Source organism: Ctenopharyngodon idella, chromosome 7 (assembly GCF_019924925.1).
Source record: "Ctenopharyngodon idella isolate HZGC_01 chromosome 7, HZGC01, whole genome shotgun sequence".
In the NCBI taxonomy this organism is placed as follows: Eukaryota; Metazoa; Chordata; class Actinopteri; order Cypriniformes; family Xenocyprididae; genus Ctenopharyngodon; species Ctenopharyngodon idella.
The window spans coordinates 17943659-17964392 of record NC_067226.1 but is presented as its reverse complement, the minus strand read 5'-3'; the positions used below and the strand labels follow the sequence as shown (position 1 = coordinate 17964392).

Sequence of the window (20734 nt, the reverse complement as noted above, 5' to 3'; positions counted from 1 at the left end):
ATTGTATTTTTAGGGCTTGCATTTTTATGGGCTGAAATTCAACATGGTTTATATTTAAGCTGTGAATATTTCAATTCAGTTCACACACACATTTTCATTGTTAAAAATTCAATAATCCATATTCACCTTTCAGATTTCACTTCCATAATATTCATTCTGTTTAAAAATACAACCTATAATATTCAGCAGGCAATTTTCTGTCCATTTTATTTCACGTTACAAATTCGAGTCCACAAATCCAGTGGTTCAAATTTCAACATTTCACATCCGGGAACTGCAGGAAAAGCAGTAGAGTACCGAGCATAATCTCCATCTGCTGTTTGTCGACCCCACCAGCAGGTGGTGCAAGCTCGTGTTGACGAAAAGCAGAGCAACAGTTAGAGCAAGACATTAATTTCATTCATTAAAACAGATTTACAGTAACGGAGCACGCGGTAAGTGCATGTGTGATGATAATCAGGGACAGTATATGTGCAGAAAAGCTGATAAAGGCACAAAAGTTGTGTTTACATTTAATCCAATGTCTTCACTGTTACTTTTTCTGTGTAGCTAACATGTAAGCAGCTTTCTCTACAGTGAACGAGATTATAACGTTATTCCCCGATGCTGATGTACAGTTCAAACGTTAAATCTGAGATAGACATATAACTTTCCTTAACTTTATATCGCGGCTGTGCTGCAGTACTGGGGTTTCCTTCAGTACGTCATACCTGCCGTCGGGACATATAGAACGCTTAACTTAGCTTTATAGACTAAATACAGTGATATAAAAGACCATCAAACTCGCACCTATACTATACTGTATAGGCTACAGGCAAGCAGGTTGACTCAGAATATGGACGTAATGTGTAAAGTTTGACGCTAAGCGTTTCCTAGTGAAATACTGGCATAAAGTTGTCTTGACATTGGACGGTCCATATTCACAAATTTAGGGACCGTCTCTGTTTTGATGGTTTGCTCAATTGCTATAAAAGATCAAAACTGCCTACAATTATTAATCAATACTGTTGATTACTTGATATTGTATGAAAAATCTACTGTCTAGTCTTGTGCCTTTTGTAAATGTGTAGAGCTCTGACTGTGGATGATTGACAGCTCACCGTGACTAACACAAGCCTGAAGGATCATGCAGTACCACACATTACTAACAAAACTACACATGCTCTGTAGTCTTATTCCTTCTGGTAACTCATCTAATAAACACTCTCTTCTGAGCATCTGCTGTTTATGCCCCTCTTACAAACAAGAATAAATTGCACGAGCTACAGAAATGAATTGACTTTTTTCCCCCTCTTCCATCCTGTATGCTTCAACAAAAAGATTAGAAGATTATCCTGTTTATATTGCCAGCTTGTAAGGACTGAGGGAGGGAGAGGGGCGAAGAGTGTGGAACAGCATAGAAGCTAAAATCCTGTAGCTGGAGGTTGGGGGTGTGGCGCAGGCCCTTTTCCAGCCATCCTCAGGGGTGGAATAATTAAGAGAGGAGGATTAGCTTCAAGACTCTTGCTCGTATAAAGGAAACTAGGAAAGGGAAGGACGGACATGATGCAGTCAAATGCTCCATTGACTCACTCAGGTGTGTGTGTATTTGTGGTCATGCTGCAGTCATGCACCTGAAATCTCACTTCACGCTTACCATAGAAATTAGCCTCACCAGTTTTGCCTAATTAATAGGTCACAGTAACACTGCATATGTAACACTTGCCTGTGAAGAAATGAAATTGCGCACAATGTGTTGACACATTACCCACTGTCTGCAAACAGGGATATTATATGATGGATGAACAAGTAAAACAATTTTTATTTGGTGTTCTGTGGTATAAAATAGCCCTTGTTTTTGGTTCATCCTTTGCTTGTCCTCCAGTTTTAGAATGGATGGCTGTAGATAAATTGGTCTAGGCAGAATGGCAACAATGTGACTGTGGCAACAATGCTAAAATGCTTATTTATATGAGTCGTGACATTTTAAAATGTCCATCTCAGTACTCAGGATTTTTAATGACTTGGACAGGGGTGGCCTGCTAAAGAAGTGTGTGAGTGTGTTTATTGCTAGCTATGGAAAAACAGCCCACTCATGTTTTGTTTGCTTCACGGTCTTTACTGCACATCTATGCTGCAAGGTTTTTTTTTTTTTTTTTTTTTTTGTTGAAACATATTATATATCATGGATCTGCACAGACATGAGTGCAAGAATATGAGACTTTACATTTTTTTTAAATAGATTAGCTGTTTTTGACCTTTTAGAACAAGCCTCCATGATGAAGTTGATGGTTGTTGATGGCTGCCAGCATGTTGCGATTGCTAGGGTATTCTGGTTTCTTATTGGTCCAAGTCTCTGTATTTAAATGCATGTTATTAGTGAGCTAGAGCAAGTTTTTGCGTAGTCGAGCTATAGTCTTCATTTGTCTATTGAAGTAAACATGACAATAATTATTGAATATTTAAAGAATTAATACGCACTTCACACCATCTCTGTCTTTCTAAGTTAGATCACAAAGCTGCAGCTGATTTTAGTTTTAATTTTACATTGTCAATTTTAAAAAGGCGAATTATTGCTTTAGTCTGACTGAAATCAAACTTTTAATGTGCATGTGAACACACATATATGAAAAATACAGTAATATTGTGATGTATTGTTGCAATTTCAAATAACTTTTCTGTTTGAATACATTTTAAAATGTAAGCCTTTAAAGGGATAGTTCACCCAAAAATTAAAATGTGATGTTTATCTGCTTACCCACAGGGCATCCAAGATGTAGGTGACTTTGTTTCTTCAGTAGAACACAAATAATGATTTTTAACTCCAACTGTTGCGGTCTGTCAGTCGTATAATGCATGTCAATGGGAACTCCATCTATAAGAGTCAAAAAAACATGCACAGACAAATCCAAATTAAACCCTGCGGCTCATGACGACACATTGATGTCCTAAGACACGAAACAATTGGTTTGTGTGAGAAACCGAACAGTATTTAGATCATTTTTTTTACATTTTTTTATTTGACATGCATTATACGACTGACAGACCGCAACGGTTGGCGTTAAAAATCATCATTTGTGTTCTACTGAAGAAACAAAGTCACCTACATCTTGGATGCCCTGGGGGTAAGCAGATAAACATCAAATTTTCATTTTGGGGTGAACTATCCCTTTAATTAAGTCTTCAGCGTCATATGATCCTTCAGAAATTATTCTAATATGCTAATTTAGTGCTGAAGAAACATTTTTATTATTTTTGTTGTTGAAAACAGCTTCTGCTTAATATTTTTGTGTAATGTTGCATACTTTATGTTTGTGTGCTTTGTGTAAGTGTGTCTAAATGACTCATCCTGCCTGTGGGGTGTAGGGGAGGAAGCAGAATCAGATTAGCATTAACCCCTTATGATATTTTAGTACTTTCAAAAGCTGGAGATACTGTACCTCCAATCAGACATCCTAACAACTCAGCCTTGCATCTCTGCTATTGAACCTAAACTCTAAGCAGACTTAAACCGCATTGTTTTATGTCTAGCCAGCAGAGAGCTACATAAGGAACCCTGTCGCTTTCCACTTCAGCACCATTTCTCTTCAGTTCAGAAGAAAGGAACGGGGCAGTGAGCGGATAAAATGTAGACACCTTTGCTTATTGGCCAAGAAATGAAACAACCAAAAGAAGGGCACTGTCCTCACATAAATCCCACCTCTGATCCTACCTCTGCCCGCTCTTCTTTAATCATATTTCTTTTGTTTTGCTGCAGGTTTAGTCTCCGCCACCAATGAAGGTGATCCAGCCACCCCTTGTATGCCACCTGTGCTTCTGTTAGCCTAATGAAGACCTAGGTAACCGAGGATACAGGTAGGGTGTTTCTGCTTCAGTGAAAACTCCCTCTGTAGTAAAATGCATGCGGGACCATCTGACCAGAAGATCCTGCCAACCGAATGATGGTCTGGCTTGAAATATCACTCCCTGGAGGGCACACAACCTGAGCAGTGAATCTGATTAAAAATCTCTGTACAAACTTACACTGGAATGTATTTCATTAGGACCCACAAATATTCCTCCATCACATTATTATACATTATATTCAACATTATATATAGAAATGTAATATAGTGATGTCATTGAAACTCAGTAAACTCAGTATCCTCACACAGTACTCGTGCTTTCAATGCAGGCATTTTCTTTGGGCTTTTAGGGAGGAATGAATGCACACTGCTGTGAAGGAAATGAAAGGATGGTGCGCTACATGGAATGCAGCTAGTTTTAAATAGTTTTACCTCAAATGTCTTCTTTTCATAATCCTTGGCAGTCAAAATCGAAATAAGATTAGCTAAAATTACATTAATCGCACAGCCCTAAAGTGTAACCAGACTAAACTTTTTAGTTCAGTTCTGTATATCAAAAAATGCATAATAGACAAATGTCTTAATATTATCGCATATAGAAACAGCTAGTGAGAATTTGTAAGATAATGTCTACAGTATATAGCAATAATAAACAGTGTATTTTCTTAATTTTTCCAGTACCGACAGCAGAACCGATAACATCAGAGCTTATCGATACTGTGGTCTTTAATAATTTAGCCACGGGGCTCATTTAATACTGGGTTTTATATCAGTACCCATCCCTAGTTACACACCTACTTTCTAAATAAAAGAGCCAACCACCAACTTATAAAGTCATCGCGTCACTGCAGCTGCCAGTGGAAGCTCAGTTCCCATAGAATAGTTAGTGTCCTGAGGCGTGCGCTTAGGACTCCACTGTGCATTGGCTGGACCAACCTGAAATATAAACATTCTTCTTTTACAGCTATTTAAGCATAAGGAACAACATTAATGGGACAGCTCATTTCTGATTTTGTTGCTGATTTGAAATATGTTTTTTGAGTGTGGCAAACAGTTTTTTGAGATTTCAGGATTTCCCCATTCAAGTTTGTAACACTTGGCTTGTAAAAGCTGCCCAGAGGCGTTGCAAATATGATCGCTGAGTGAACAGATTTTCCTTGAAAGCAACTTTCAAGTAAAGACAGAGATATACATCTGGTTCTGTTTCATAACCTGACCTTACAGATGTTATAGATTTCGTTATTGCTGCTTCTACTGTTCCCCCTCCCCAGCCAGAGAGGAATGTTAGTGATGAGGACATTTAGAGGAGGTTTATTTTGGTAAAGGATGTAATGAGCATGATTGTGTGCTGATTACACCCAGCCAACGTACTGGAGTGTCTTGGGTGAGCTGCGAAGAGGAGATGAGGGTAAAAGCGAGCGCTGACAAGCCTCATTAACAGAAAATACTCTGCTCCGCTGCCGAGGCCCTGCCGTTGATGAGGAACCTAACTGCTAGACTCTCTAATTATGCGCTGTAACCGCCATCCCACAGAAAGCAATAACCCCCACCTCTCTGCATATGCAAATATGACAGACCCGATCATTAGGTTTTATGCCTCAAAGCCAAATTGTTATTGTAAAACCATTGAAGCCAAGGGCAAAGACGTAAAACTCTATCACGCATTTTGACACATTTTTTACGAGCTTTCCTCAATAACAGAACAAATGTTATTGAATGTCATGGATAGTCAAGGGTAATGTGCCATGAAAGTATTGTTTCAAATCAGAACAATTATTTGATGCTTTGTTGAAGAAAAAAAGAAAAAAAAGGTAGATTTTCAGAGCCAAGAATCTATAATTTGGCTTGTTCTCCACTCTGTGTTTCCCAGCATTTTGGTTAGCGTGCCATATTGAAATTTCATAATGATGCCCACAAATTATGTCCCATATGTTCATGAGTCTTGTGCTCCACTCACTCTTTTGACTATTAAAAACAATTACAAAACATGTTCTGCTGCTGTTTTTAAATGCACCTTTGGTCTTTCAGAGGACAAACTTCTTTAAAAAAAAAAAAAAAATGAATATGAGAAAGTAAAAAGTACACATGCACTCACAGAAAACAAAAGTGTTCGCATTTGCCCTTGCTTGAAACCAAGACTATGAGACTTTCCACTGATCCACTAATAATGGAGTTCAGTGAACCAACTTGAAAAATGCTGGAGACTCCAGAGTATGTGGACCTCTCAGGCTTGACCATGACCATTAAAATACCATATAGGTGCTCACATCTGTATATTGTAAAAGTGCTAACTCCCCTCCAATTCACTGGACTTTGGCAAGGTTTCCTAAAAGTCAGCCTGTGCAGATAATTACTGGGAAAAAAGCCTACAAAACAAAAATGAAAAACCAATTACAGCAAGTTAAGTCCATTTCCTTTTTCTTTTAGCACAATTATGTGTGTTTTCAGTTTTTGTGTGTGTGTGTGAATGAGAGAGAGAGATAGAGAGAAAGAGAGGCCGTATGTGAGTGAGTGACAGTGATGGAGAGGTAGAAAGAGAACTTGTAAAGGAATTTCAGCACTCTTTTTTTTTTTTCTCAGTATCTCTTTCTGCATGTCCATCTCTCTCTCTTTCGTACTCCTCCGTACAGCTTTGAAAAGACAATCTCAATTTCAGGCGCTCACTCTCTCCTTGGGTGACATCTCTGCATTGCAGACCATTTTGTTTTCCTGTCATTAAACTTATTTCAAATCACACAGTGATTTATCAGTATTGGTGTTGTGTATAGATGTATTCAAAGCATATTCAAAACAGCATGGTTAAGTTACAATCTAGCAACTTCCTCAGTCAAGTCAAACTTCAGTTAAGAGTGAAGTCTCTTAATAAAGCGGGATGCAACTAGCTAATTAGCCCATTAAAATAAATGAAGTTATTAAAGTATTAATGTTCCTTCTATATATTCGACCCACATCAAATTAGGTTTTCGCCCTGGTCGTTTCTCAGAGCATCAAACGTTAAAATGCAGATATGCATGTCAGGCGATCCAACACTACACTGCTGACATGCCATTTTTACACTAATACAATTTACAGATCTGTCTATTGGTAAATTGCGTTTGCTCTGAAGTCTAAATGGCATGTTTCCAACTTTAAATCGAATGTTTTTGTATTGATCCCACTGCCTGTTTTTATTTCCTTATCTAGGGCTGCCACGATGGACGTGTCTGTCGTTGATGAGGATCATGTTGTGGGCTTGTGTCGCTCATAACATCCACCTCCTTTAGCGTTGGGCCAGGTTAATATTATTACAGAGCAATTGAGGAGATAAATCTCTAATTGAAATTTGAAAGCAGCCACCACAGACAGATTGCCTCTAGCCTAACGCGGCAGAGAGGGAGAAAAAAAATCAATGCGTATTAAAAAGGATGCTGCGCAAGGCAATTAACAGCTCCTCCGCAACTTGTTGTTGTAGTTTCTGGAGGGGCCAGAGAGGTATGTTGTTCCATGGGGTCACTACTTCCCATAGGGCTGTGTTTCACTGAATACATTTGTTTCTTTAGAATTAATTACCTCTTCCAAAAAATAAAGTGACATCTTTGTCAGTTGACCAACCACTTTTCTTACTAATTTAAAGTAATAGTAATGATACCAAAGCCAGAAATACTGTGAAGTTAAATATTTATTAAACTAACAGCACATGTGGCCTTATTAATATCAAATGCATAAAGGTGTTAGCCTGCTGTAACATTTCAAGGCCATTATTGGAACAAGACCACATTTAAATATCATTTTTCAACTATTTAATGCAGTATCATGTTCAGAAAATACAGAACAATTGAGGAAATGTCAAGTTGATTCAAGTCAATTTTAAAAAGCATTATACAAATATTCACAATAAATCACATTATACAAATATACAATATATAATATACAAATTTCATTGCAGCTTTACAGAAAGCATGCTTTTGATAAGCCAAATCAACTTTGGGGAAATAAATAAATAAATAAATAAATAAAAATACTCTAAGATGTTTAGGTGAAGAGGCAAAAAGTTGGGGGAACTCATCCTCCTGTGGCAAGACACACATTTTAAATGCACAGTATATATGCTGTTTTATATATTATATATTATACTGGGGGGGCTGTTGAATGCTCGAAGCTGATTGGTTGTCCACCGTTCTAAGGTGTGCAATTATTTTCAGGGAACCGCATGGCTAAAGTAGCTCTAGGCAGGTCTTGACCGCATTGCAGTTCCATATCACTTCGCCAAATGTTTTCAGTTATTTCAATAGGTCCTACAGTATACAACCGCAAAAGAAACAAAACCCACGACGGCACAGCAAATAAATATATAATAAACGATAGGATGAAAATGACAATTATTGTCATGGGTTTTGCCACAAAGTACGTTTTATTGTGTCCTGAAAGCGCATACTCTCTCGCGCTGTCTTTCAAACATACACACATACAGTATACTGCGGTCACACACTCGCACAGAAATGTATTGTCAGCACTGCTCTGACGAATTAATCAGTAAAATAGTTTAGCAACTTAAAAGATACATGACTCACCAGCGAGGTAATAACTCTCCAGTTCTTGAGGTAGATAAACTATATTTTCGCTATTAGTAGAGACACTGTTGCTGTGAGAGACGCACAGACTCAGGTAGGCTAATTCACATATGCTTATTCTCTCTCTCTCTCTCTCTCTCTCTCTCAACTGTGTTAATAACTGTATCAACTGTATTATTCTACTATCAAGGCTTAAGCCTCCGTTACTAGTTTTGAAATGACGTTTTGGAATTAGCAACCGAGCCTTTGGATGAGATGTGTAAGAAATTAGTCCCACACGCAAGAGTGTTTTAAGGACAAAAACCTGACAAATGTCTTGAAATACAACATTGGAACAGTGTCTTGAGGTGTGGAAACCGTAAGCGGAATAATTGACTCTGGGCCGTTGAATTCTTAGAATTCTCTGCTTCGTGTGCATTATTTTATAATAATTCAACGGCCCGTTGTCAATTATTCCTTACTACACCATATGTGTAATGCTAGTCTTAAGTGTGATATGCGAGACAATATGTGTCAACAACCAACTCGATTTGTTAAACAATGGCTTTTTGCAACTTGTTTGTAAGGTGCAAAATCTTTGGCAGTCAACAACATCTCAGAGAACATAAGATATAAATAAAGGTTCTGGAATGATTTGTAAATCTGTCACCTGCACATTTGTAAGGATAGTATTTGTAATAACACTGTTTCTTTTTTAATTTTCTTTTTCCAATCACAGAAACAGAAAAAATAGGAATATGTGCAGAATTAAACTCTTGAGAACTAAAACAGAACTAAAATTTTACTTTTTATTGCCGTTATGTTTGGTTGAATTTTGTTTTTGTTTGTTGGAATGGTGCACACATTTTTTCTGTAGTTTTCTTTTTTTTTTTTTTGAAAATGTCATTTTCTTTTGTTTCTGTTGGTGTTGAATGTTGGTGGATTTTAGAGGAGTGACTTTTACATAAGTTGTTTGGTCTGAAGTAAAACAAGTAACATTATTTAACAATAATTAACAATTTTACAGCTCAGCACATACAAACTATGGATTTAAAAAAAAAAAAAAAAAAAAACATTAGTGAGGTTAACCTGTATGCGCCTTCTCAACAGTGATTTGTAGGTTGATCATGACATACATTATACATGCCACCAATTGAGGAGCATAAATTCAGTCAGTGTGTCCTAAAGTAGTGTGATTCAGATTAACATTATGAAAGCCAAAGAAGAATTTGCCATTAACAAGGAATATTTAACTTTCCTATGTATGAGCATCGTCTGGTATAATCTTATAGGTCATTCTATAGTCTAAAATTTAGTGTTTGTTCGTTTTGTTTTGTTTTTTTCAGCCAAAGAAATACTAAATCCTATATGAAAGAGTTCCCTAGAGGAATCCCTGTCTAGTCCAAAGCCCCGCCCTCTCGCGCGTGGCGCTGTCCATCACAGTAGTGCTGCTCTCTGAAACTCCGCGAGCTCAAGCGCGCGCCCGAGCAGATTGCTGCTGAAGCGCGAGGAGACGGTGGGAAAGTTCTGCTGCTCAGACTCTTGAGGATCAGTGTTCAACGAATGAGGAGTGAATTCGTGCACCATGTTCTGCTATTTGAACACTGTCGCTTGAGATCAGGAAGAGTGCTGTAAACTTACAATCATGTTTTGGACTATTTTGTTGCCATATTGTGTGACTTTTGTTTTGGGAAATACAACCGACGAACGAATACCTTTCTTTCACGGGCATGTGTTTGAAAACTCTCCACCTGGCTCAAAAGTGAACGGACTGAGTATCCCGGTGAAGCGCATCGACCCGCAGAGATGGTGCTCCAAGTCCGGGATGCACCTAAAACTCCTGGGGGACAGGAGTGAAGATTTTCACGTCTTTGCCCACCACAAGCGAGGACACATATTATTGAAAACCTCTAACGTTCTCGATCGAGAGGAGCGCGCTGAATATTTCCTCAGTGTCGCGCTGTGCTGTCAGAGCTGCGCTTCAGCCGAGCGCGTCGTGGCCGAAGTTGCTTCTATTAAAGTGGACGTGCTTGACACGAACGACCACGAGCCCACTTTCCAACATGCAGACGTGAAAATAACTTTGGACGACGCTACGGCCCTGAGGTCGGTGGTGTACACGGTGAAAGCGGAGGACATTGACAGCGGCAAAAACGCCGAGCTCATATACTACGCGCTCCCGAGAAACGGCAGTTTCTATGTAGTGCCTAAAACCGGCGACATCCTCCTCGTGGACTCGATTCTCGGTCTCGCGCAGCCCATAAAGTTCAGCGTGTTTGCGCGAGACCACGGCTGGCCCGCTCGGACCAGTCAGAAAATGGATATAGAGATCAGTCCACGCCAATGGCCAGCCCTTCCTCAGCTCGATAACGGACTCTCGAGAAAGTCCCGCTCCGTCCCGGAGCCAGTGCTTATCACCGTGTCGGAAGACGCGAGTATTGGCTCCGTCATAATGAATCTGCACCCGGTGAGGTTTCAGTCCGCCAGCTTTGAGCTGATTCACCCGGACGCGGATAACTCTCCCGTCACCGTGAGTCGGGACAGCGGAGATTTGGTTATATCGAGGCGGCTCGACCGAGAGACGCAGCCGCTAGTGGAGATAACTGTAAAAGTACAAGATAAGCGAGGTGAGTGCGCCGTGACTAATCCAAATATCTGTACAATACGACTATATTCCCTGGTCCCCTTCCCACCTGTACAGTACGTAACAGTGTCACCAGCGCGTGCTGATTTCACCTGAATACTCAAAATGACGCGCGCCTCCATGTACCCAAATCCTCCTTCTCTCCCCTCAGATTGAGCACGTCATTTTCAGCTACCCTCATTACAGATGCTCAAAGTTCACAGGAATCAAAGTTTAATTACCACTCGCGGTAAAGTCTGACGTGTAACTGTCACGAGCCAAGGCACAGATGAAACCGCGGTGCTGCATGAATGAAAGCGTCCACTTGCATTGTGATGCAGAAATATTCATACACACCTAGGTGATAAATGCAGCAAAAATGATTTTATAATTTGTAAACTGCGATCAGTAGGATTTACTGTGAATCATACAGTGTTTTTAACATCTTTGCATTCATTTTAGCATACTTGTAACTATAATTTTGGTCATTTTTTGGTCAGTTTTATGGGATTTTAGTGTTAATTGGATTTTCTTAATCAGTAATAAAAATTCATAGTTGTCAAAAAAGTGCAATTAACTTATCAGTGCAGGTTGGCAGTGATTTTACAATGAAGTTCAAGTTTTAAATTTTAGCAGGTTGCTTTTTTCATCAAATCATGATTTTCTTCCCTGTACCTCATTTGGCTTTGAATAATTTGTCTCCAGGTCATTCAGTCAATGCTCAGCAATTTAGGTCTTTGTGTGAGAGGAGGGAATTTGAAAAGATACTTGCATGGGTCCTTTTACAGAATTATATCATACTTCTCTATTCACCTATAATTGTGTTTTTTGCATATCCAGGTGAACCCAATGCACCAAGCTGACTTTAGGCACGAATCTGGGGTGATTTAATCCTTTTTGAGTTGGAGATGATGCTTTACTTTCTTTCATCTGCTTGCATTAGCCATGTAATCCCAACTCATTCACTTTCTCATTTTGGGGATTTAAGACTGGCAGCTCAGTTAGAAGAAACTGCAGGGCAGATGAGGAATTTAGTGGAATGTGCTCATATCTGAGCAGTTGACCGGGCATGATTTAGCAGTCTGTGATTTAATTAGTGTTGGTTTGTTAATCAGGGGCTTTCTGCTTGCTGGACCTGCAGCTCTGGAGCTACTGCTTTTTTTTTTTTTGCGTCTGTGCCTAGCATATGTTCAAGGGCGCTTGTTTGTGCGTGTGGGAATGTTTGCAGATCTGTGAATGTTGTGCGGTGTGTAACCTAAGCTTAGCACAAACAATGAGGCCAAACAGCTGGTTTTAATGAGGAATAAGAAGAGCATCTGCTGACCTCATATTTGCCTGTGGCTCATTGGAAGTAATGAGCTTTCAGGTAACCACATTTATTTAAAAAAATGAGGATTTTTTTTTTCTTTTTTTTCCCGTGTATTTAAGATATTAATATCTTTCCTCTCCTTTAGCTTTGGAAAATAAGCTCAAGCTCATATAAAATAATGTGGAACATTATTTTATATGGAATGTCCAAGATCCTCTTTTGAATTAGGCCTAGCTAAACATCATTAATTATTGAAATAGTAGATGTAAAACTAATGTACAGTAAAATTGAAAAGCAAAAACCAGAATTTACCATCTGAACAAATTTCTGAGCGTACACTCTGCAAAAAAAAGTTGCAAGATGTCAAAGTTGTAAGACGGCTCCGTTGCAACTTTAAAACCTCAAAACTATACTTTGATCTTCTGTAAGTAATGATTCATATATAGAGAAGACCAAAACAAAATCTAAATGCCCTGGGTAGGCTGCTGATTCTCTCACGTATAACATTCACCTCCAGACATTGTCACTTCTTTGATAGTTCTGTAGGGGAATGTTGAGTGTCTTCATTATCTCACACTGCTGTCAAGATTGCTAAACGTTAACAACGTCTACCTCTCTTCTCTGTACTTTTCTTTTCTGTCTCGCTTTTGTGTGCTAACTGGATGAATGTACAGTGTGACATTTAAATAGAATACCTTTTGTTATACATGACCTAACACAAAGCAAATATTCACATATTGAAATGATTTGATACCCGTGTCACTAACATCAGTCTTAAGTTTGTATATATAAGCCACAAATTACTCTTGCAATATGAGACTAATTATGAAATCACATTTAGAAAAAAAATTAATGACTTTATATTTTACATTCATTAAGGCTAAAATCATTTTCCAAAATTATTTTTCTACATCTGACCTTTGACCTTTTTTAGGGCTTTGCCATTTATAATGGACATTGTCCTATTAGGGTAAATTATTTCTGACAAATTTGGCAAAACTTCACACACATTGAAATGGATTTTCACTATCTGAAAAGTAGTGAAAAGGTCTTTGAGTGTTTCAAGTGTTTCAAAGGTCTAAATGTTTCAAGCTTTATTAACATTCCATTTCATCTTGTGCTGCTATATTTCATTTGGAACTCACAAGTGAAAATGTCAAAAACTTGACACAAATTCAGATGCAACTTTGCTGCCTGGAAAATAATGAAACCATGTCTTAGTGTTTCAAAAAACATAACATTGTTTCTTTCTTGGAAGTCCAAATCAATGATTGTAGCACAAGTGAAAAGCAACAAGACTCTTCTTTTTCAGTGTAGCCCACACTTTCCACATGTAACTCGATTTTGACCATTTTGACTTTAGTCATCATTTTTGGAGCATTTGCTTGTCAGTGTAGTGAGGCCAATAGGCAGTGGCATCTTTCCTGACCTCTGGTTGTAGTATGGATCACATCTTCCAACTAGCATAGGATAATGTACCGAAATGCCTGACTTCCACAACAATCTATGACTTCTGCCATCACTCTCACTTCTTCTATCCTCGATCTTCAACTTCTGCCTTTCTTACTGTGGCCTTATTTTCTAATGCACTGGCGTCACTATCATCAATACTTTCTGGAGAAGGTACATATTGTTTAGTAGAAAACCATTATAAGTGGCCTGTCCATAATATAGGCCAGTATTTGTCATAGACAGTGCACGTGGTCATATACACACAATGAAAAAAAACCTCAACAAACTCTTTATTTTACTTCCAAAAAATTATTTTGAAAGCATTTTACAGAGGAAAAAAAAACAAAAAAACATATATTCAATGTTAAACCATTTATAAATTTTCACTGTTTTAAAAGGTAACTTATGGGGCGTTCACACCAGACACGTTTTGTGCGAATAAATCGCACTATTCGCGCGTAGTTGGACGCTTGAACACTTTGAGTTTACTCGCTTCATTCGCGCGTGAAATTCACTTCACAGACGTGAATTCGCATCATGAGAGGGGCTTCTGCCAGGCGGCTCCAGTCTCGTTTCTGCACATTTCCTCTGAATAAACACATCAACTCGTCAGCGGGAAAGTAGTTGTAAAATACGGCGAATAAGATCAATTTGCCGGCTTTAGCTAGCTTGTAGTCTCAATATATATATATAGCTCGAATTGAGTAAAGAGCGTTTTTTTACAACTTACCAGATTGTCTGACCTCCTCACTCACTTTCTTCCAAGCAAGATCCTTTTTATTCCTGTTTCTATAAAAGTATGAAGATGTATCTTACAGCTCTGGGTATCCACATACAGCGACAATGATTTTGTCCTCCATTGTTGTTTCAGATTTCTGCCTCCTCTCACTACGTCATAATCACTTCACTACTAGAGCAAGCTCCTGATTGGTTAACGCGGCGTGAATTTTCGCTAAAGTTCAGATTTTTCAAATGCCCGAAACGCTCAATTCACGCCGCGTCATTCGCGCCGCCTCATTCGCGCAAATCGCGCCGCAGGATGTCTATTCGCGTCTTTGCATTGACTTAACATGTAATCACTCGCGCTTAATGCTTAATTCGCGTCTGGTGTGAACGCACCATTACAGTCAACCAATTAACGTTTTTACTATGTAATTTTTACGGAAAAGACAAACTTTTTTTTTTTTTTTTTTTTTTTAAACAGTATACTGTGCAACATTTTGATTTTAAATCTGAATGACTAGATTTTGCATTGCTGTTTTTACAGTGCAAGCATACAGATATGCCTATGCCTTCATAAATCATAAATGTAAATTATTCCTGACATCATCTCTCTTCCGACAAATCACTCTATACATCTCCCTTTCCTTGCATGTTGATGTAATGTGTTGTGTCTATAGAATCACTGAGTGAGTCTGGGTAATTTGGCCAAACAGTCCAGTCTGAGTTGTCTTTCTGGGTCTTTCCTTCCTTTTTCTCCTGCATTTCTTCATTATTTTTCCTCACTCTCCACCTCACGTTCTATCTTTTTCCTCATAACCCTTCTGCTTTCTTGTCAAAGCACGTCTGATGCTGCCAGTCTTTGTGGTATCAGTGCTGTGGGATCAATTAACCCCTGCACAGAGGATGCCGATAGATAGTCTGTGTGTGCTTGAGCATTCGTGTGTGTATATCAATGACAGTCCTCAAACCAATCTTAACAGTGCAATATAATCTTACCTTAGAGATGCCATTGACTGTCTTACTCAAGCCCTCTTTCTCTCTCGATTAGACATGATGGTGTTGAGCTCCTTGTAATTCAGTGCAAGTTTTCAGATTGAAAAGAGATTGACACTAGCCTATTCTTCTCTTTCTCTCGTCTCAGCGGGTCCAGTATGTTGCTCCGTTCTCTATATTTCATTAAGGAGACATGTATTTGAGGCATGCATACACGTCTTCATTATTATTCTTGCATGTGAAACATGGCCCAGGTGTCCGAAACCATAGGTTTTTGCATTAGATCAGCAAGCATGTGTTTTGCAAGGGAGATTCTTAGCCGCACTCTGGTAATGGCCTTAAACACCCACATCAACAGGGCTTAATTTGAATGACAGGCTCAATGTTTTTCTGGGTCTTGACCAGCCTTCAATACTGAAAATCTGTTAATCTGGTCAGCATGAGCCAAAGAGTTACCACAGCATATGGAGAGCTTCTTCCACCACGGACACAGAGGAACTAGCAAATGCTTCACAGGGTCATACATTTGTGCACACACACACATAGACTCAAACACTCGAGCAGAAGCCCTAAAAACTGTGTGCAAAACCTGCCCTCTGGCAGACAACACATTTATATTCCAGATAAACCTGGTATACTTGTTTTCTCTTGCTGTGTATGTCATACAGTATATGCAGATAGATCTTAAAGGTCCTTAAAGGTCCATATGCAAAGATTTTCAGTTGCTTTCTCACTTATATTTATACCGGAAAAGTAAAAATGGCACACAGATGATGTCTTTAGATCAGTGCTTCTCAACCTTTGAAAACTTCCAGAAGGGAAATAATCTTAGGCAAACAAAGCGTTTTTTCCAAGGCTAGCATATTTTTTCAGTTGTTTTCAATAGGAGCGCCACGTTTTTAAAACGCTAGGAGCGTAGTGAGGCGCTGAGATTCTATTTCACGCTGAAGCGCTGAGCGCTCTGTGTTTTTTACCAGTCGCCGACTGTTGAAGAATGTTCAACTTTGGGTAAAATGCAGCGCTCATCACTGTCAATTTGTACCCAGCCATCCAATCACGGTGGAGGAGGGTCGGGACAAATACAACACCGACCAACTGTCACATTCTGCTTGTACAACGTCAACAGATGACAACAAGCATAATAACTGAACAAAATAATTTGAAACAAGAGCCAAAGCAAATACATTACATTGTATGGCATTTTTATATAAAAACAGTACAGAAACAACTATCTGTGAAATTAGATACTACTAAGACTTCCGCGCATATTCTGTATCATAGCAAGCAAAGCATCTCAATTGAAAAAAGAAAACGCTGCGCTGCCGAAGCGCTCTCAAGTGCTCACAGATAGGCGTTTTCACTTTGGTGAACACACAGACTTAATCTTAAAATGATTTAAATTTAGTTTTAAATAATTTTAAATAATCCTAATTAAAATGATAAAAAAAAAACACTAAAAGTAAATATACAAAATTTAAACTGACAACTTTTTAGTTCATTTGTTTTATTACAACAGAAATACCAGAGGTACATCAGTTTAGTTAGAAGGGCCTTTGAATATTCTCAAACAAAGGCAACCAGTGCTTTTAGAATTTTTTTTGATCCATTTTTCAATTGACCCTTGTTTTTTTTAGATCCTTTTTTAAAATGACATTTGTACATTACATTGATTAATTTAGCAGAAACCTACAAATGAGAAACATCACATTCACATGTTTTTCTTACTTTGATAAATGATGCCACCAGCACATCCGCTGAAACAGATATTTTGGTTTGAAGACAAAACTTCCTGTAAAAATGCTGTTGACCTACATTCAAACCAAAGGTGTTTCTAAATAAGCATCTTAATAGGTCTGGAAACATTGACTTTCATTTTTATAAAAGTGTTTTTTGTTTTATCTTTTTTTGAGAGTAGTCCTACTTTTATTTTTATTTTTTTTTGGACACAATAGCTCAAGAACACAGTATTCAACTGCACCATTATTTTTAGATTTAAAAGGAAGGGTTGGAGGTTTAATGGCTGTCCTCGTGACAGGTAGGAGGGACAGGAACACCAGAGAGAGATTGTAAGAGAGACAGAGAGGGGATGAGAGAGCTGCTGGTGTTTTTTGCAGTTAGAAATGCTTTGGTTTGTCCACTTTCTGAAGGATGGAGTTAAAGCATGTGTAAAGACTGACAGATATGGAAAGAGAAATCTATTTAAATAATTGAATGAACTCTAGTGTAAATTAATATTTAACGTAACAAAGTAGCAAATATAGAAACACCTCACAAAGTCAGAGAGAATCATTGCTACAGCTACAACTGTATAGTGATAAGAACGAGTCCTACTCAGCAGCATTTCAGACTTCATTCTGTTAAATCTAAGCATACATTAAGCCATTGTAAAATTATGTGGGAGTTATGTGGCAAACAATGGGCTTTATGACTTTCTGATAGTCACCCAGGGCTCTCCACACAATGTCTGTGACAGATAATGAATAGGAGGTGTGTTACAGTCCAGATATGCATGTACCAGCACAAGCTCTAGACATGCCGAGTTACCCTAAGTGGAACAAAATCAGATGTAGCAGATGAAAAGTGCACTGTGGCGTGTCTCAGAACATTGGTGTTAGAACGTTTGAACAGTGGTGGCTCCAGTTAATCACGTCTGTGAAAGCAGGTGTAAATGTAAGTCATCCAGTTTTCTGCTGTGTTGTGTTCATGCTTGATTCAGGGAGCACTTGGAATTTTCTGTCTTTGCTCCCTGCTGATTTGAAAGCAGTTTATTTCAAACAATCTATCTTTTGATAGCCTTTTGAGTCTTTTTTGGGGGGATCAGATGGCAGAGAACTCGGTATAAAGACTTTGCATTTAGTGATTCATTCAAATAGTTGTTCTGGCATGCATAAAGAAATTGTGGAAGTGTCTTCAAAATGTTGTGGCTAATGATAAAAATCAGATGTCAGTGGAGATTAAATATAATTGAGATAATCAGCATATTTGACTTGATGTATTAATGAACAAATTGATCAAATCTGTTCACAGAACCATTCCCCCAACACATACAACATGTGCATCACAAGTATTTCTTATTTGCATCAACTGTCTGGTTTCCCTAACAACCACACTACTGACAGGACTAAGTTGCCATGGCAAAAAAAAAACAGTGGCTGTTTCTCAATTCCAAGAGTGCAGAGAACGGACTTGCGTTCTCGTGGAGTCCGGTCTTACCAGGCGACCTTGAAAGAACGAACTCGGAAGGACGCGAAGACGCAGAACGCATCATTTGAGAACTGAGATGTGCTGCGATCTTGTCGCTCAACTGACCGTCCCAGCATATTATAAGTAGCGGCTAATACACAATAAATGCAACATAACATCACAAACAAATGTTATACCTATTAAAAGATTTCTTTCATATTTTTATAGACATTGTTTTCATATAATTTTATATCTTTTTATTTTACCGTGTGTATTTATGAAAATGAGTAGCCTTTGTGTTACATGCTTTGTCAATGTTAAGATTCTTTTTTAAATTCCAATAAAAATACTGCAGGCTTTCTTTAGGTTATCACGTTATTAAAATTATGTAAAACAAACGGACAAATGTTTAGTTTCACGAGCCGTCAAAAATATGGGAGCTTGTAGTGGGAATCTCATAAGTGAGAACGAGAACTTTAAAGCTTGCAGGCTTCCGTACGTCGACCGCCCGCAGCGTCTTCTGGGATTTTTAACGGTTCAATTCTTTCAAGTCTGCATTCGATGCATCCTCGATATCAAGAACACATCCGGGTACTTTCATGCGTCCTCTGTACTTGCGTTCTTGAGTATTGGAATTGAACTTCGACGGTTGATGATGACGTAGAGCAAGAACACAAGGACGCAAGATCGCTTAAGAACGCATATTGAGAAACAGCCAGTGTTTCTGACATTGAGGGGTGGCTCTATGATTTATGACTCTGAGGAAGACGCATCACAGAACATCCTGTTCGTAACTCACACATATATGCATATATAATATATTGGAATTGTTCACAAAAAAATGAAAATTCGGTCATCATTTCCTCACCCTAATGTTGTTCCAAATATGATGTTCTTCTGTGGAACACAAAAGAAGATATTTTGAGTAAACTTGCACTCCAAACAACCCCAAAAATAATTTGCTTGGACTGGACATTTCTGACCGAAATTCCCAATCTCGTGGATTCATATTGAAGTGACTGTATTTCACCCACAAAATAAATAAATAAATAAGTTGAACAATGTGAACGCTCCTTTCTGTTGCATTTTAAAAAGACAAATTATTGCTTTAGTCATTCTGAAACTGACCTTTGAAAGCGCACTTAATCTGTGCATACACAAACAGACACAAAGGCCTATTAAGAAGCGAATAAAGCTGTATGACAGAATGTGTGAGTGCCATGGCCCCATCATCTCTTCTCTCTCAATCTCTCTATTCCTCACTCCTCAGGGAGACGCGCTCAGTATTGGTAATTGCGAGTTCATGCTGTACACAGCCTATATCCTGCAGCTTCTCTTAAATTAGCCTTGTGTCACTGCGTTTATGCCTCAGACTCTAGATTGAACGTGTGTTTGTGTGGTTATGTAAGGATCGGTTTATATGCTTATCATGCTTGTGTAAGCAATGCTTCTGACCGTGTTTGTGTGTTGTGTATATGTGTGTGTATATGTATGTGTGTATGTGTGTGTGTGTGAGGCAGGCAAGACATACTCCACAAAAGCCGGATTGCTTAATTATCAGAAGGTAACTAGGTACAGATCCAACTCTCTGACAACCTCTCTCTCTTTCTCCATCTTGTGTATTATTCCATCACTGATTATTTCATCAGTCTGTCTACAATCTTGGCCCATCTTGGCATTGTTTTCTTTCTCTTTTCTTTTTTCACCATTTCTTCTGCTCTGCTCAGGACTGTTCTGTGATTAGTTTGTATCCAATCTGGCTCTCTCTGATATAGGAGACTGTGAGTGTGGCGGCCAAGTCTTCTAATTGCCAGACTTAATCAAACAGACAAATGGGAGGATAGCAGGCAGCCTGTGACCTTTCCAAGATGGCATCCACGCCTCGGCTCTTGAGCAAGATAGTTGCCAGCCAGCTCCTTTCTTAATAATGCTGACAAATGCAACTGAGTCTGTGACTTCAGTACCATTTCCTGTCCGCATCTAATAGGCCACGTGACCTGTGAATCGCTGGAGCCTGTGACGAGTGCTAACTCTTCCGTGCCTCTGTTGTTGCCCACTATGGCTAATGTTTGTCCTATGACATTCATCATAAGGATCT

The 20734-nt window shown here is 38.7% G+C and overlaps 1 protein-coding gene across 2 annotated transcripts in view; it reads left to right on the top strand.

Annotated features, from left to right (window-relative positions):
• The first annotated feature begins 302 nt into the window (after nucleotides 1-302).
• si:ch211-186j3.6 (neural-cadherin) overlaps nucleotides 303-20734 on the top strand; it is a 264672-nt gene continuing 244240 nt past the window's right edge. Inside the window, exons 1-2 of one of the 2 annotated variants that reach the window (XM_051899157.1) lie at nucleotides 303-434; nucleotides 3737-3834. Coding sequence is in view for 1 of the 2 variants with exons in the window: in XM_051899156.1 (XP_051755116.1) it covers nucleotides 9999-10980 (982 nt within the window). In the remaining variant the exon portion in view is untranslated. Of the gene's footprint in view, nucleotides 435-3736; nucleotides 3835-9067; nucleotides 10981-20734 lie in introns of those variants that run through there. The other variant, XM_051899156.1, reaches the window with a different exon arrangement.